The sequence below is a fragment of the Caretta caretta genome, chromosome 1 (genome assembly GCF_965140235.1).
Source record: "Caretta caretta isolate rCarCar2 chromosome 1, rCarCar1.hap1, whole genome shotgun sequence".
NCBI classification, from domain to species: Eukaryota; Metazoa; Chordata; order Testudines; family Cheloniidae; genus Caretta; species Caretta caretta.
The window spans coordinates 122,215,048-122,232,464 of record NC_134206.1 but is presented as its reverse complement, the minus strand read 5'-3'; the positions used below and the strand labels follow the sequence as shown (position 1 = coordinate 122,232,464).

The window sequence follows — 17,417 nt, the reverse complement described above, 5'->3', positions numbered from 1 at the left end:
CATTTTGGAAGTATTGCTTTTTAAGAAGGGACTTGGACAGTTGGTGGACCAAGTCCAGGGGAGGGGATTCCAGGAACAGGAGCTGTGTGGATGAATGTCTGCAAGAGCAAGAGGAAAGCAGCTAGTAAACACCTTGATCAGAGTGACTGGGAGCAAAAGGCTAGAAGAGCAGAGAAGTGAGTGGAAGCCAGGCTGTAAAAGGTCTTGGAAAGCAGAACAGGAAGATTAAACCTGTGCAGAAGGTGAGGAGAAGCCAGAGGAGAAATGTATAGAGGGCCTGGACAAGGTTGGAGTAGCAGGAATAATGGATGTAATTTTAAATACCGGCATTTTCAAATAGCAGATATAAGTGCTACACAGCAGGTGTACAAATACAATTTCATCACATCTAGCTGATCATAGAAAAGGGTATTTTTTATCTTTACCTTTTCTAGAGATTTTTGTCACTCACACTATAAAATATGTTTGATTTATTCTGCACGACTTGTACATGTTATTTATTTATTCTGCACAACTTGTACATGTTATTTCCCAATTGTGGAACTTAAAATATTTGGGAAGGTGAAGTCAGGCATCACATTAGAAGAAAATATTATCGAAAGGAAAAACACAAACCTATTCAACTACAGAAACCCTTAGTGGTGATTAGAAGAATATGTGTCATGGGCCAGCCTGATCCAAACCTGATTTGAATCCAATGAGAGTGACCGGAAAGACTTCAATGGGTTTTAGAGAGGCCCTCTTTTCAGGGAGACTGGATTGCCTTAGGCCACACACAGCTAACTAAATATAATTTGTTTTTGTTTTTTTTAAGGACTAGGGCATCAGATAAGATCCACAGTGTTACTGGTGCAGGGGCTTTCCCATTTTACTAGAAGTAATGTGATGGTCTCACAGTGGAGCTGCCCATGCAGCCCTTATTCAGGTAAGACTCTCATTGACTTGAAAGAGAGATTTGCCTGAGTGAGGATCAGGCCCATTATGTCAAGATTGGGTCCCAACTGAAGATTTCTAAATACTGATACAATTGGCAATGAACTGCCTTATTGCTGCAAAATATAATTCTTTCAACAGAGTTATTTTAAATTAGTATTAAAAATAATCTATTGTGTAAGGAGGCTCTGCTGTGCGATAGATATAATTTTGTACAGTATACATATTGACATATTTTTGACATATTTTTGACATATTTTTTCAATGAGTCTACCAGAGACAAATAACCATTTTACTGCACTGGAAATGTTATCAGTGTGGCAGACCACTCCAAGCAACAGAGGATTCTGCTCACCAATACTTACGTGAAACACCTCTGTGGTTTGCTTTATTGTAATGTATAACAATACATGTGAAGTATACCATACCGCTTTAAGAGCCAAATGCAAATGTCAAGGTTCCTTCCCCACTCTGAACTCTAGGGTACAGATGTGGGGACCTGCATGAAAGACCCCCTACACTTATTCTTACCAGCGTAGGTTAAAAACTTCCCCAAGATGCAAACTTTGCCTTGTCCTTGAACAGTATGCTGCCAGCACCAAGCGTTTTAAACAAAGAACAGGGAAAGAGACCACTTGGAGATGACTTCCCCCAAAATATCCCCACAAGCCCTACACCCCCTTTCCTGTGGAAGGCTTGATAAGAATCCTCACCAGTTTGTACAGGTGAACACAGACCCAAACCCTTCGATCTTAAGAACATGAAAAATCAATCAGGTTCTTAAAAGAAGAATTTTAATTAAAGAAAAGGTAAAAGAATCACCTCTGTAAAATCAGGATGGTAAATACCTTCCTGGTAATCAGATTTAAAACTTAGAGAATCCCTCTAGGCAAAACCTTAAGTTATAAAAAGACACAAAAACAGGAATATACATTCCATCCAGCACAGTTTCTTTTACCAGCAATTAAACAAAAGAAAATCTAACACACTTTCTAGCTAGATTACTTATAGATTACTTACTAACTTTACAGGCTGCATTCCTGATCTGTTTCCGGCAAAAGCATCACACAGACAGACCAAAACCTTTGTTCTCCCCCATCCAGATTTGAAAGAATCTTGTCCTCTCAGTGGCCATTTTGGGTCAGGTGCCAGCAGGGTTATGTTAGCTTCTTAACCCTTTACAGGTGAAAGGGTTTTTCCTCTGGCCAGGAGGGATTTTATAGCACTGTATACAGAAAGGTGGTTACCCTTCCCTTTATATTTATGACAGCAAATAACTGAGCAAGGCTGCCCGCACTCAAAGCACGATATAAAGCACAGTCTTTGTGGCTTGCTTCAACTAAGGCCAATGTAAAGGTATGAAGTCTCAATAGCTCACTTCAGCAATGTTCCAGAGGAAAAGGACCCCCTGTTTCTCCTCCCAAATGTAGCCTTCTAGAAACTGATTGACCCATCCATCCATCCCTCTTTAGCTGAGAGCACATCCCTCTTATATAGACTGTTAAGTGGGGATTAATTAATTGCCCACAGTTTGCTCAGTCTGCGATGCTGTGAATCCCTACAGCCAAGGCAAGCAGCCGGGGTCCTTCTAGCAAGAAGGAGAGTCCTCTCATCAACTTCTGGATGGTATCTTATTCCCCACCACAATCAGCCATTTGTTTACGAAGGCTTTGTTCTGTTTCCATTTGGTTAGGTAGACAGAGCAAGTACATTTAACAGGTTTGTTCCACTGACATATATTCATTTTATGTAGGCTTCACTGTAGTAATTACACAAGAGTGACACTAAATGATGCAATAGAAATTCTACTGTACCTCCCAGTCCTGGGCGCAATCTATTGTCATAGCCATCCAGTAGGCCATCCAAGATCCTGGTGAATATGGTAATATTATTGTTGGTGTCATCTTTCCCTGAAGCTGTTGGCATTAGTGAGAAGCTGTTTAAAATAAATAAATAAATAAAGGGAACAGATTAAAAGCTGTGCCAGTCTCAGAGGGATCCATGGGGATTAGATCTCATACCCTGCTTCCCTCCAATTTTCCACCCTCTCCCACAGTCTGAAGTATTCAGATGAAATTCTGCAATGTGAACTGCATGGTTTTCCTCTATTCTTCATGCCCCTCCTCTGCTTCTGCTTTTTGCTTTGCTGCTGGGAGAGGTAGTGACATATCTTTCTGTATGAGAAATCTCAGAACATCAAAGATGAACAAGTGGCTGATGGCAAAACTCCCATTTACTTCAATGGAGCCAGGATTTCACCCCAAATCTTCTTGGTTTCTCAAAAGCACAGCACAGAATAAACAATTCTTCTACTCCCCTCCTTGTTTTCATCCCTTGCATTGAGCAAACAACTGTTATACATTGTGGACCTGATTCTACAGCCATTAGGTCGAATCATGCATTCCTTGTTCAATATAAAGTCTCATAGACTTCAATAGACATGTCTAAATATGTCAGGCCTGGTGGCCCTTTAAGCAAGCAAAATATCCTATCCCCCCCCCCCTTTCTTTAACTGTCTGCTCAAGTACTGTGGCATCAGGTCCAGGGTGCTCTATGTGAGTTTACAGACAAAGCAAACCTAACCTTGTGTCCGGGGCATAAGGAAGGAACCTATGTTAACTTCTTTCCAGTATTTTTAGAATGAAGAATACGTTACTAAAGACAATGAAACTAAGGGGTCACGAGGAGAAATGGCTGGAATATTTTCACTGAAAGACCTTTTTGTTTTGGTGAAAAAAATATTGTTCACCAAAAAGTTTTGCCTAAAAATTTTAATTTCTGGTCAAATATTTGTGTTTTTGAATCAAAAAACCAGAACTCAAAAATGTTTCAGTAAGAATTTTTACCCAAGACTCTTTTTGAAAACTGAAAAGATATTCTTTTTAATGGCCTAGTTGGGTAAAAAGGGCTCTGTCAGACGATTCCCCAATGCAGGCACTTGACGAACCTTCTTGCAAGCCATAATATAGGGGAGCATTCGAGGGGGAGGGAGGAGGGCACTTCAGTGTGGGGACCATAGCAGGCAGTGCTATGGAGAATCCCAGAAATGCTAGAGCCTACAGGGCAGCGCTGGGAGGCTGCTATAACTTGGGCCCTGAGGGCTAAGTTATGCTAGAGGCAGCCCCTTGAGCAGCCCAGGATCAGGAGTGTGCAAAGCCTTGAAGCCCCTTTTAACCCTTCCCCCTAGGTTCTTAGAGGCACTACACTGAATCTCACCCCTTGCCCAAGCCACAAGACCATCCAACCACTCTATGCTCTCCAGGTTAATTTAACTCCCAGTTCTGTCTCTTATGACTACATCTGCTCCATTGGCCAGTGCCTCACTGAGGTGGATAGTGCAGTGCAAATGATCAACTAAAATAATATGGCAGCTGCACCTTCAGTTTAGTTGAAAACAACATCCTAGTGAATGGAGGCAGGTAACAGAAGTGACAGAGGTACTAACTATTCAACTGGCATTGCAGACACAGAAGGAAAATCTCAGAAGCCTGTTTAAAACATTTAATCGGCTTCTTTTCCCCAACAACAGCAAAAGGACATATTCAATTATTTCTCCTGATAGATGGAAAGATGAAATTGCCCTTTTTAAAAAGGAGGTCCTAAGATCATTAAGGGTTCATTATTTTCCAGCTCACTCGTATCCCCAGCCCTTACCCTGGTCTCAGGTGAAGGAATTAAATTACACATTAAACAGTTTAATATATTATCAGAATTGTTAGATTGTAAAACTATCTCAAAAAAGGGAAGTCAAGATACTAGTTCAGAAAAGTAAACTTTCTTTTGGTACCTGGCCAACTGAATTTCTCCAGGAGAGTGCCAATTAGGGTGACCAGATGTCCCGATTTTATAGGGACAATCCCGATTTTGGGGTCTTTTTCTTATATAGGCTCCTATTACTCCCCACCCCCGTCCTGAATTTTCTCATTTTGTTGTCTGGTCACCCTAGTGCCAATAAACACCCCTCTATTTATTACACAAACTATTAATTTGTCTCTGCATTCTGGTGTAATTCCAGTCCTACTGGAAACCCTATTCTTAAAAAAGAACTCAAGAAAGAAAAGCAGCTTTGAAATCTAAAATATTTTTCAGTGTCTAATTTGCCCTTTCTTGTGAAAGTTCTTGAAAGAATTGTTGTCAAGTAACTACCAGTATATCATCGCCTTATCACAAACAATCTGTCAGTGTTAACTGTCAGGCTTTGGACCAAATTGCAACAGAGACAGTGATGCTTAAAACTGTGAATGGTTTACCTTTCAATGTGGATGACTGAGCATCTTTAGGGAGTTATAAGGTTTTGCATTGCTGGACATTTCTGCTGGTTTTGATGGCCTCGATTATGCTGAACTGATTGCAATATTAAATTGGTTTGACAAGAAGTATACTTGCTTGATTTTGCTCATGTTTGTTTGATCTTAAGCAGTTTGTCTCTTTTGCTTTTAATTCTTTTACTGTCTCTTAGGGGTCTTTCCTGAGTCCTCTGTCATTCCAAAACCAAAAATCTTTCTTTACCAACAATTAAAGTTGCTCAGTGACAATAACATACTTACCTATTACATCATTTATAAAACTTGAGCATTTAAAAGTATGGAAATGAAGGCTGAAGATAGTTCTTAATAACATAGCAGTTTTTACCGTACCCATAAAGAATCACATTCTCATAAAATATAAAGAATTGCATATTTCATTATAAAATTACAACCTTAACTCCGACCCAAAGTAAATGACTTTTTCATTAGCAATCTCAAAATCTAAACTGCACGCTAGACCCTTCTGCAAAATATAAAACTGTTTGCATGTCAATGTTTGCAGTGTTTTTGAAGCTATGTTGGTCCCAGGGTCTCACAGAGAAGGGAGCGGGGTAATCTTTTATTTGTCTCTTCACCAACAGAAGATGGCCCAATAAAAATATAACCTCACCCACCTTGTCTCTCTACCTGTATATGTGGCAGATAGTACAACCCCATATAGTATCTTTGGAGAGCATTGTATTAAATTTAGGAATGGTTTATGTATGAGTGTCCCCGACTCTATAGAGATGGGGGTAGGGGCCACCACAGCTCCACCAAGAACTAAATACAATGGGGTTTGGTTAAGGCAAGTCGCTGAGACCATAAACAGCTCCAGTGAGGTACCGCCACTATGAGATAGCTTGCATACACTGGTTCCAACTGCGTTTTCCAGAGACCAAGAGACAAAGAAAGAACTTGAGATATATAAAGACTGAGTTTAAACAGATTCAGGATCTTCCTTTTGCTTCAGCAAATGGACAGGACCTTTGGTCCAAAGGGGACCTCAGCCCTTGCTGAAGGGGTAGAAGGAATGCTGGCCTATCGGACTCCCCTTGCAGAAGATGGGTAGTTTTCTGGTACGTTAGTAAGTATGTGGGGACTTTTTTAGATATTTTCTCTGTGATGCTTTTATCCAAAGAATAAATGTACTTTGCAGAGCAAGAGTTGTGTGGTAACTTGGAACTGCTGGCACACACTGGTCATATCCCCATAGAGCAAGCTAAGCACAGGCACTGGTTTGCTGGGGATATCACAGTACAGTATACGCCAAGGGAATGTGTAGCCTTAAAACCTTTGGTCAGGAGGGGAAAAAAACCTGGGTCTCCCCACCAAAGAGAGGTAATGACTCGGAGCCTGAAACCTTAAGTGGATGGCCGTAAGGGACTACAGAGGAGAAATACAGGTGCAGCTAACTCTGAAACTGCGACAATATACCTCAGTGACAAATGTTGATCAATATCAAATGCGTATTACGACAGCCTTCCTGTAATTTAATCTTCCATGCCTCCTTTGGATGAAGTGATCCCAAAAACGTGAATTAGATTCTTGCTGCACAGAAGAACCACAGATTTTTATGAAGATGAGTTACGCTTCGTCCCTTTCACCAAAAGACTATGCCCAAGCCCCCAAGCCCTATTGCATTCATTCCACAGCACAACTGGTAGTTCTACGGGTACGTAAGCTTTGCATTTTTTTTCAGATGGTCTTTCAAGGTAAAGGGGTAAAAAAGGAAGGAAGGAATAGGCTGTGAGTGGACACAGCTGGAAATTAGGGTCCCAATGAATTAGCATTCCTCATGACTGAATAGGCATCTGTGTACCATGCTATTATATAGAGACAAACTGGAAGGAATTAGGAAAAGAGAAACCAAAACAATGAAATGCCTGATTCAGAGGAAGAATGAAAAGACCTATGTGGCCATGGAAGCCCATGGGAGTCTCTTCAATGGGCTTTGGACCAGGCCCTACGAGAACATGAGGGAGAACTGATAACTGTCTATAAGTGCTAGAAGCGTGATGACCCCAGGGAAGAAATTTTGTTTAGGGTTGTAGAGCATAACCAGGAATAATGTGAAGGGGAGGTAAAATAAGACTGAATTTCATGAAAATCATCTGAATGATGAGAGCTACTAGATTGTGGAGTAGTATCTCATGGAGAACAAAGGAAGCCCCTTTGACTAAGATATGTAAAAGTAGACCAGACAAAACACCCAAAAAATATATTGTAGAGAAAAAATTCTTGCATTGCTCGGGAGCTAGAGTTAGTAGGGCTCATATATTTCTCACTTACTCTGATTAAAACTGTTAGTTGATAGTGAATAACACCAACGTCAACATGCATCCTCATAAGATTTCCTCTCAGCTGCATTTCAGAAAACCAAAGATATCCCCTTTGCTCAAGTGGAGGAGCATTCTAATTGACTTGAGGCCTTATGTGTGAAGAGCAAGTTTCTGCAGTGATGAAGTCAGCCTTCTACTACTTGAGAGATTTTCAGAATTCTTCCCTTTTCTCTTCTGAGGTAGAAACTGTGCCTTTCACCCTCTGTGATAAATCACTGTCAAGTTTTAAGGCTGGAGATAGCTGGTGGAGAATTACTCCTTTTGTGTAGGGAAATGCCCTTCACTGGTGGAAACCTGGCAGCAGCAACTCTGCTACATCCTCTGCTGTATCCCAGAGCAAGGGAAGAGAAGGGGTGTATCAGGAGGAGCGTGATCAGGAGGGGGCATCATACTATGACTTATCCTCTACTGACACAAGGTTAGAATAGGCCCTCTGTTGGCTCTAACTTTTACGCCGGCTGAGGATCAGGGAGCTGCAATGCATCCATCACTCTCTACTGCCTGAATTTATTGGAAAAGCAGGGCCTTACTTACTGGCATTCCAAATTGCTTGAGTAATAGTAGAACTGTTCAAAAATTCAAAAAACAATGCTGACTTTTTGATGAAAATGTTCGACCAGCTCCAATTAACAGTTTAGTTTTCTAAACGCAGAAAGAGTCAACAGCAAGCTGGACTGACTGCGATTAAGATCCACCTCACTTCTCCTTTTGCATGAATAGTACTGGTTCCCAGTTAGGTTTCTCATTAGCGAAAAGATATTTTTGGTCACTCATAAAGTGAGCCTTTACCAAATAACAGCTAAATTAATCTTTTGAGGGCGTGATACTGCAAGATGCTCAACTGCACCCAAGAAGCAACGCATACTTCACAGGGTAAGACACTGAATAAGTGACTCGTTGTTCTATGGGATGCCAGCTATGGTCCACTGATTCTCTGGAGAATCTGTCCACTGTCTTCGACCCCCCCAATGACATCAGAAACATGCCCACCTTTTGTTTGTTCTGTGACAAATGGATACTGTATTTCTTGCACACTCAAAACATTTATTGAGTTCAGTGGAAGTTTTGGGTGCACAAGGAATGAAAAATCAGACCCTTTGTCTAATCTGTAGCTGTTTGCTTTTACTGTAATTGATTTTTTACTGTTCACTAACATCATAGTACAGATTAATTTTTAGTTTCAGCAAAATTGTAAAGCATCTTAAGATACCTCAGTAGAGTAAGGTATTATAAAACTTAAGGTCTAATTCTAGCAAGGTTGAAGTCTGCTTGACTCACATTAGACTGTTTATGCAGAAAAAGGGTCATAAATCGCTATTATATGAACAATGCTGGGTTGGGGGTTTTTGTATTCTGCTCTTATTTGATCTATACCTCTGAATTTTAATTTTGTCACTTTTTTTAATAACACCATGTAACTATGTTTACAGTTCTACACCTCTCTTTCCCCCCATGGCTTAATGTTGTATGTAATTCTCAGCAATCATTCCATATTTATGATAGCCCAGAATTACAGCTGAGATTTTGCTTTTGCTGAGATTTTAAAAACCGTCTGTGGGATTTAGATACATAATTCCCATTTATTTCATTGGGTATTACATGTCTTAGTCTCCTAGGAAGATTCGAAAATCACAGCCTTCATCTACAACTTCTTTTGGTGTTTTGTTTTTTAATCTTTGTCCATTGGTCCAAAATGACAGCAACTTTTCCTTAATGTTTTATAATAAAACACACTAAAATGTAGCACTGCATACCAAACCTAAATGATCCTAAATCATTACAGTACAGTCTATTGGCAATAATAAGTGTTAACTGTGGCAATCAAAGGGCTACTACTGTTACTATACCACCCTAATATTTTATCTGAATATAGTACCTTTTTATCCTGAAGCATCCCAAAGCACTTAAACTATACACTGACATTGCCGCTGCTTCTAAGGCAGAACTACTTAGATACACTGCACCACCTTTTGCCCCGAGGCTGCTGCATGAGCACAGTGACAATTTGACCTTACCTCAGTACTTGAATTCTGTAGCACCAACAGTAGAGTGGATTAGAGCTGTTTACCTCTACAGGCCTAGGGTAAATTATTGGATCACAAATGGAAAAAAATGGTATTGTAGAGTCACATCTTAGTACTTAATAGCTATTTGATTAACTCATGGAATCAAATGGCCCAATTTGGCAGGACTGTCTCTCTCTGTTTATATGGTACAGGCTTTACAACTCAGGTGAGTTGCAGGTCACAATTGAAGTGCACTGGCAAAACTTTGCAATGAATCCTGCCTGAGGCTTATTTCTATCCATTATTTTTTTCCTATTTTTAGCCACTTTAAAGACCCTGTCTTCAAAGACCAACAAATCCACACTTCTTTGTTAAAGGGAATACCATACAGCAGTTAAAGGACTGAATATTGTCCAAGAAAACATGGCTAATGCTAACTTATTGCATGCTTTCCTGCTTACTATACCAGTGAAGTGAAAGGGCAGAGACCTCAAGGTTGCAATTCTAGCACATTTCTCAAAATGGTAAAATTTTAACAAATTACCACAATCTTTGTAGAGCCAAACTATCACTGTCTAATTCCTTTTCATTTCTATAATAAACTAAGGTACGTATTCACAAAAGGATGTAGGCACCTAACTATCACTTTAGGCACCTAAATCCCAGAACAAGGCCCCTCTGAGATTCACAAACACTCTGCTCAGCTACCTCTGAACCCCATAGGTGCCTAGCTCATTCAGCACCTCAATTTTTGCAGTAAAAGTTCCCTTGGCACCAATGTTTCTGCTGCTGAGCACGTGCACTGTCCCTTATGCTTGATAGCCAGACACCTAAGGCTCAGATCAATGCAGAAACCAGGGGAAGCTAGGCATTGCTCGCTTGCAGGGCCTGATCCAGCTCAGACCTTGCCAGTGGATCAGGCCTTATAGAGAAGCTTACACAGAATGCTGGGGATAAAGGGGGAGAAGAAGTGTACACAACCTCCCCAGGGGAAACCTCCCTCCTAACGTTTAGCCCAGTGGGTAGGAAAGTCACTTGGGATATGGGTGACCCACAGTTCTCCCCACTTTGTCTGAGGAGGAGTCGGGATTTGAACAGGGACTCTGTCATTTCTTAGGTGAGTGCTCTCACCCCTGAGTTATGGTACATTCTGATGTGAAGTTCCCTCAGTTGGAGCAGGAGGAGTGGACTAAAAGTTATGAGAGAGGTTGTTGTCCTTGTCCTCCTTCCCACCTTTGGTAAAATACAAGGTAGTCATTCTCCTCCTGCCTAACACCAGGAGAAGGTTAGCAGCTGAGAATCCCAAGTAGAGGTAGGTGCCCCCAGGCAGTCTGAGTTTAGGCATCTATCTTTGAGAGATGGGCACTGGTTAGGACACACCCATCAACATAGCATCTCCCACTGGCTAGCTTAGAGGAGGAGCAAGCTAGGGTGCTGGGTTTTGTGAATCGCTCATTCTAAGGCACCTCTCTCTCCCCATTCATTGCATAGGGAGTCCACACACCAAACTCAGGCCTAAGAGTTAGGCCTGGTGGCTCTGAGCATCACTACGCCTCAGTATTTTTGTGACTCTAGACCTAAGAGCCTGATTCTGCTCCCAATAAGATCCAATGGGAGCTTTGCCATAGGCTGCATGATAGCAGGAGCCGGTGTACCATAGACTAGTGTTTGAATTTTTCAGCTGTTCAGCTTCCTTGTAGTATGCACGTTTAGAACTGTCTGCTTTTTCTCAAATGACTGGAAACAGAGTTCTGAGTGTCTTAATAGGCTTATATTGGAGATGGGTCTGAGCCATCAAGTTCAGATCCAAAGGTTTGTGGGAGTTCACACCCAGGTGTTAGTTTTGTGCATTTTAAAGAGTCACCAGTCACAAAGTTTGGCTCCTGTGCTAGTTCCAAACTCTTCAAAAATGTAATGTTGTTGAGATGGGGAGTTTATTTGAATCTATCTTTATTATGTATTTTTCAAAGTGGGGAGCTGTTAATGTATGTTCCAGGATGGGATTCAATTAGGAAAATTTATTTTTCAACAAAATTGTATACATATCTTTTTACCAAAATGTAGTCACTTTAGATATCTATAAACCTTGCTAAATGCTTTGTTTAAAATCACTTTCATAGGCTGTTTCTGGTACGTTAGTGAAAACACCTATGTTTGGGGTTTTTTGAGAGGTGAAATATAGCAGTGATATTTGCTATAGTTAACATTCAGAAAACAATGATTCAGATAGGCACCTAAAAAAGTTTAATTAAATAGAATTGTTTGTAACATATTCTGTCAAAATATTTTCTCAACTTTCAACCCTGTATTTTCATTTTGAGTAGGAGCAAGCTCACTTTTAAATAATTAATTTTAATAACTGGGAGCTCATACTGAATTCTCTCTGCCCTATTACAACCTGAAATGGCTTGCTTCACCAACTGTACCTTGTGTACTATGATCCAGAAGAAGAAAGGTGTCAGCAATTCTTATTTCAGAACTCACTAGGGGCTCAATCCCTGCAATGTGTTGAGCACTCTGGCCCTGTTCAAGCAAAACACTAAAGCATGTACTTAACTTTAAGCATTTAAAGTTAAGCACTTTTTCCCACTGAAGTCATGGGAACTTCATCTACTTAAAGTTTAAAATATAATTTAGTGCCTTGCTATTGGGGTCAGCACATTCAGCACCTGGCAGGCTTGACCTCTATGGTTGTGATCCTGAATTTCTTGTACACACAAAACTCCCTTTGACTTCAGTATTCACCACAGTCAGCAGCAGTGCAAGGGATATAGGACCGGTCCATAAATTGGTGAGGAACAGAACATTTCATTGGGAAAAAATAATTGCTCCCTTTCCCCCTGACATTAGTAGTGGATCAAATGCAAGTCTATTTTTCTTCCTGCCACACAGTGGGAGGAAACAGAGCTTTAGATGTTCTTTAAGTCATATCTGTGAACATACTGTCTTCAGTTAAAAAATGTCAAACATGTGACAACTTACCCAAAGTGATTGGCTAAACTTATAGAAATGCAGAGAAGGAAGAGGTTTTTGATCATGATAAAAGTAGGGAACATTCCATTGTCCATTCCAAATGAGTTTAATAATATAAGCAGTTGATTTGGGAAAGGTATTCCTTTCCCTCCTTTGTTCTTAAGCTGTAAGAGACAAAAAATAAATATATCAATAAAAAAACAGATACAGAGATGATAGGATAACAACATTCAGACACCAAAAAAGTGTCTGTTTTTAACTATTTACCTATATTTACCTATAAACATCTCATATTGTACATTATAAAAATGAATTTATTCAGGCCCTCTTTAGCTTGTGCTAATAGCAAATTACAAAACAAAAGAATTTTTTGTTGATTTGCTCATTAAGCAAATAATGTAGAATTATAGAGATGTTTACTAGTTTCCAAATACTGGTTTTAACTCTTACTTACTTTAAATAACAGCTATATGCTGCATAATCAAGTGTTGTTTTTGTGTGCTTTTCTTAGTTACGTTCTTTTCTTCTTCCCAATTCAATTACAAATTTGTCTTTCCCAAATCTCCTGTTAGAAACCCTCTCCTACTTGGAATTCAGATTGCCAATACATTGTGCATTAAAAGAAGACAAAAACATGATCTTTATTTTAAATGCACATAAACCTCATGCTAGGGAAATGATTTACAATAATATAATACCTGCCTGGGGGATTGATTATCACTTTTTGCATGTCTGCCTCAATGATTAAGTAACCTAATAATTACAGTATTTGGGAGAGGTGTCTCTCACTGCTCAACTCTGTGTCCTAATTAAAGTGTTACATACATACATACACATACACACACGCACCTTTCAAGCCAGCACTTCTCGCTCTTTCTTGATTTTGGATCTGCTCAGGTAAATGAACAGAGCCTACTCACTTTCTCTTTCACAGTCCAAAAAAAACCAAAATGGTTTAACAATTACAATCTACGACCCTGACTCCCCCACACAACTCCTAGAAATATTCAATTGACAAAACTAGGGACCATTCAGTGAGGCTATGGAGCTCTCCTTTGATCAGTGGGAAATGTGGGTTAAACTTGTCTATAAAGAAACAGGGAGACATTTCTCCCGGTGTCTTACTGACAGGTAATAATTTCCCTCGAGCCTTCCCCAGTGGCCCAGCACTTGGCTAGAGCAGGAATCGGTCAGTGGGCTGGTTCCCTCTCTTTCTCTCCCCTTGCAGCCAGGGCATTGCAGAGACCCACAAAGTCATCATCCCCTCCAACTCACTGCCTTGCAAACACAGCCTCAGCTCTGTCACTGACCCTGCAATCACTGTAGCCTCTCCCTCATTTACTTGTTCACCCATGTCTTGATGCTCCATGGAGTCTCCCCAGAAGCACAGTACCAGCCCACAGTGGAATACAGTCCCAGAGCCTCTACCTCCGCCCACTACTGCCTCTGGTGCTCTTTGGGGCGCTATGCCCGGCTGCCCCCGAGCTGCCCAACTCTGCCAACTTCACAGGAAAGGCCAAAAGTGGCGTGCCTGGCCTCCAAGAGAGCCCCATGACACTACCATGGGCAGCAAGACCACAGTGTACATGTCCAGTCCCGGTCCCACCATGAGCACCCATCGTGCCAGGTAAAGTTTGCACAGGCATATACAGGGCACTGCAGGGCCCAGTCACTCACAGAACATCAGGTGTGCTGGCTGCAAAGGTGCCCCATGGGGACCCTCCCCTTCCCTCCCTGTGGGACCTCAGCCCCCTCACCCCCAGAATTCCGGTATCCGTCATTGCTTTGAAAAGCAGGAATAATTCCTCTTTCTACTCCCCACTCCCTCCTTACCAGCTGCACTGGATCAGGAAGGGGCTGCTTGGGGCATCTTTCCTCTTGGGGCTGCTGCAGCCCAAGGCCAGGTAATGATCCCCAGATGCTGAAAGTTTCACAGAGGCACCCAGGGATGGTACTGGGGCTGGGTGAGAGACCCAGACAGCTCCCTCCTGACAGGCTGCGTTTGCTTTCCTTGCCTGCAGAACTCAGTTTCCTGCTTTCTCACCTGCCTCAGCAGGATTGCCAGATTTCTACTGCATTAATAACCCAAAGTCACTTAAAAATTAGCCCCAAACTAAGTAGCCCAATCTATTTATTGAAACCAAATTTATGTTGTTTTTTTTTAAATTAACACATTGTTCTATACATAAATAACACAAAAAAGATTTTGGTAGATACCTAGTACAGATTTGATTAAATCAATTTTTAAAAAGCTACAAGTCCCAGCAGGAGTTCTCCACATTAACAACAAAGCGATTAGATGACAATCAAATTCAAAATCCAAACCCCAAGGGGAATTTTGACAGGAGGTCACTCCACTAGCCACCCCCTACCTCAACCATATTAAAGTCCCCTTTACAGACAGACATTCACACACCCAGCCCATATGAGACCCCCCCAAAAAAACCCTGACAGCCAATGACCCCCACTAAAAATCCTTCCACCAAAAGTCCCCTACACCCTAGAAAAACCCAGAGCCCCAATATAAGCTGTCACCCAGATTTCCCCTCCTCCTCCCCCAAATAAACATCCTGCAACCCAGAGCCCCCTGACCCCCGTCACCTCAATAAACATCCTTCCATCCAGAGCCCACTGCCCCCCAGTAATCACCCCATCACTCCAATAAACACCCTGCCATCCAGAGACCCCTCTCCCCGTGTAATGACCCCATAACCCCATCACCCTAATATACACTCTGCCGTCCAGATTCCCCTGCCCTCCATTAATCATCCTGTCACCCCAATAAACACCCTGCACTCCAGCGTCCCCTGCCCCCAGTAATCACCCTGTCACTCCAATAAACACCCTGCCATCCAGAGACCCCTCTCCCCGTGTAATGACCCCATAACCCCATCACCCTAATATACACTCTGCCATCCAGAGTCCCCTGCCCTCCATTAATCATCCTGTCACCCCAATAAACACCCTGCACTCCAGCGTCCCCTGCCCCCAGTAATCACCCTGTCACTCCAATAAACACCCTGCCATCCAGAGCCCCCCTCTCCCTGAGTAATGACCCTGTAACCCCATCACCCTAATATACACTCTGCCGTCCAGATTCCCCTGCCCTCCATTAATCACCCTGTCACCCCAACGAACATCCAGAGGTCCAGACCCCCCCTGCCCCCTGTAATCAACCTGTCACCCCAACAAACACCCTTCCGCCCAGAACCCCCTCCCCCCGCCCTTCCATGTGCAGCCTCCCCCTGCCCACTGCCTTAGGTCCAGCCTGGCTGCCGCTCCCTCTCAGGCCGGAGGTCTCCTCCTCGCCCAGCCCCAGAGCCTGCAGGAGGCTGCCGGGCTCCAGCGCTTCAGCCCGGGCTCTGCAGCAGGCGTTCCCGTGTGAGCGGGGAGGCGGGCGGCGGGGGAGGCTGCGGAGCCAGAGCCTAGCCCGGGTCGGGTCGGGTCGGGTCGGGGGGCAATCAGGGGGCCAGCCCTGCCCCGCTTACCTTAGCTGCGGCTCGCAGCACGGCACTGCCCTGGGGGGGGGGGGGGAGAGGGGGGAAGGGGGTGGCTCCAGCGTCCCGGCTCCCCGCTGGAGCCCCGAGCGGGGTGGGGCAGCATCTTCCTCGTGCTGCTGCAAAGTGCACCCGGGGGGAGGGGGGGAACCTGGCAGGGGGGAAGTGCCGGGGAGAGCAGCCCCCCCCCCCCCAGCCCCGGAGCCTTGTCCCGATCCCAAGCTGCCCCCGGACACAGGCGGCTCAGCGGGGCAGGGGCGCGCTCTGCCCGCCGGGCACACGATGGGCGCGGGTCGGGGGGACAGGCTGACGTGGGCTCGCGCCCGGCTCTGTCCCGGGCCGGGCTCTCACCTGCGCAGCAGAAGAGGAGGCTGCCGAGCAGCGCGGCCAGGGGACGCTCCATGGCGGGGCAGGGGCAGGGGCAGCGGAGCGAGGGCAGCGCAGGTGAGTGGCCTGTGGCGCCTGTCACTTCCAGCTGGCCACAGCCCCCCGGCCTCCCCACCCCCAGGGACACACACAGCACAGGCGCCGCCCCCCTCCCCTGCCCCCCCGGGGAGACACCCACCCACCACAGGTGCTGTCCCCTCCTCCCCCCCAGGACACATACACCCAGCACAGGCACCGCCCCCCACCGACAGACACCCAGCATGGGCACCGCCCCCCACCCCCGGCACTAGCACTACTGCCCCCTTCTTGAGTCCTCCCCCCCCCCCCCACGCAGGATACCCGTGCTGCCCCCTCCCCCAGGGAAACGCACAGCACAGGCACTGGCCCCTCCCCTTTGCTCCCCCCAGCCCAAAATGTAGCAGCCCATGACTCCTCATAAAGAAACCCAAACAAACAAACAAACAAACCCCCCCTGCAACTGGCATTGCAACTTTAAAATTGCAATTTTAAAATTGCCCGATTCCACAGGAAAATGGCAAAGCACCGCCACATGTCCTCCAAGCAGAAAGGCAGGCCGCTCAGGAGGCAGCTGGGCACCAGCAGAGACAGCCGCACATGGCAGAAATAGGCTGGCAGGCCAGTAGTCACCATCATGTCCCTTCCCAAGGCAATCAGCAGAATGGGACTGGGATGTGCATGCCTCGGGAGTGTGAGCCCCGGCACGGGGAGGTTGCAGAAGAATTCACACTGGGCAGTGGATTTGCTTGCTGTTTGAAATGTTTGAGCCTTTCCAAAGTTTGGGGCTTGCATGCTGTGCTCAAGAACAATTTTAATACCCAAAGTCAGGGTCCATACTTGGATGTTTTAGACACAACAAATCCTGCATCTTGGCAGGAGGTTAGACTAGATGACCCTTGTAGTCCCATCTAACCCTCTGATTCTATGAAAAGGAGAAGCCATTTATTGCTATGTATGCCTTATCCTGGGACCCAT

At 44.0% G+C, this 17,417-nt stretch overlaps 1 protein-coding gene across 6 annotated transcripts in view; it reads right to left on the bottom strand.

The window, feature by feature from the left end:
• GABRA5 (gamma-aminobutyric acid type A receptor subunit alpha5) overlaps window positions 1–16,530 on the bottom strand; it is a 92,420-nt gene extending 75,890 nt beyond the window's left edge. The window contains exons 1-3 of one of the 6 annotated variants that reach the window (XM_048858861.2): window positions 16,389–16,530; window positions 12,550–12,704; window positions 2,748–2,869 (exon numbers count right to left, since the gene is read on the bottom strand). In XM_048858861.2, coding sequence (XP_048714818.1) covers window positions 2,748–2,869; window positions 12,550–12,635 — 208 coding nt within the window. In that variant the 5' untranslated portion in view covers window positions 12,636–12,704; window positions 16,389–16,530. Of the gene's footprint in view, window positions 1–2,747; window positions 2,870–12,549; window positions 12,705–12,994; window positions 13,327–13,389; window positions 14,181–14,373; window positions 14,942–15,793; window positions 15,932–16,028; window positions 16,059–16,388 lie in introns of those variants that run through there. The other 5 variants (XM_048858868.2, XM_048858839.2, XM_048858874.2 and 2 more) reach the window with 5 other exon arrangements.
• Window positions 16,531–17,417: the final 887 nt, after the last annotated feature.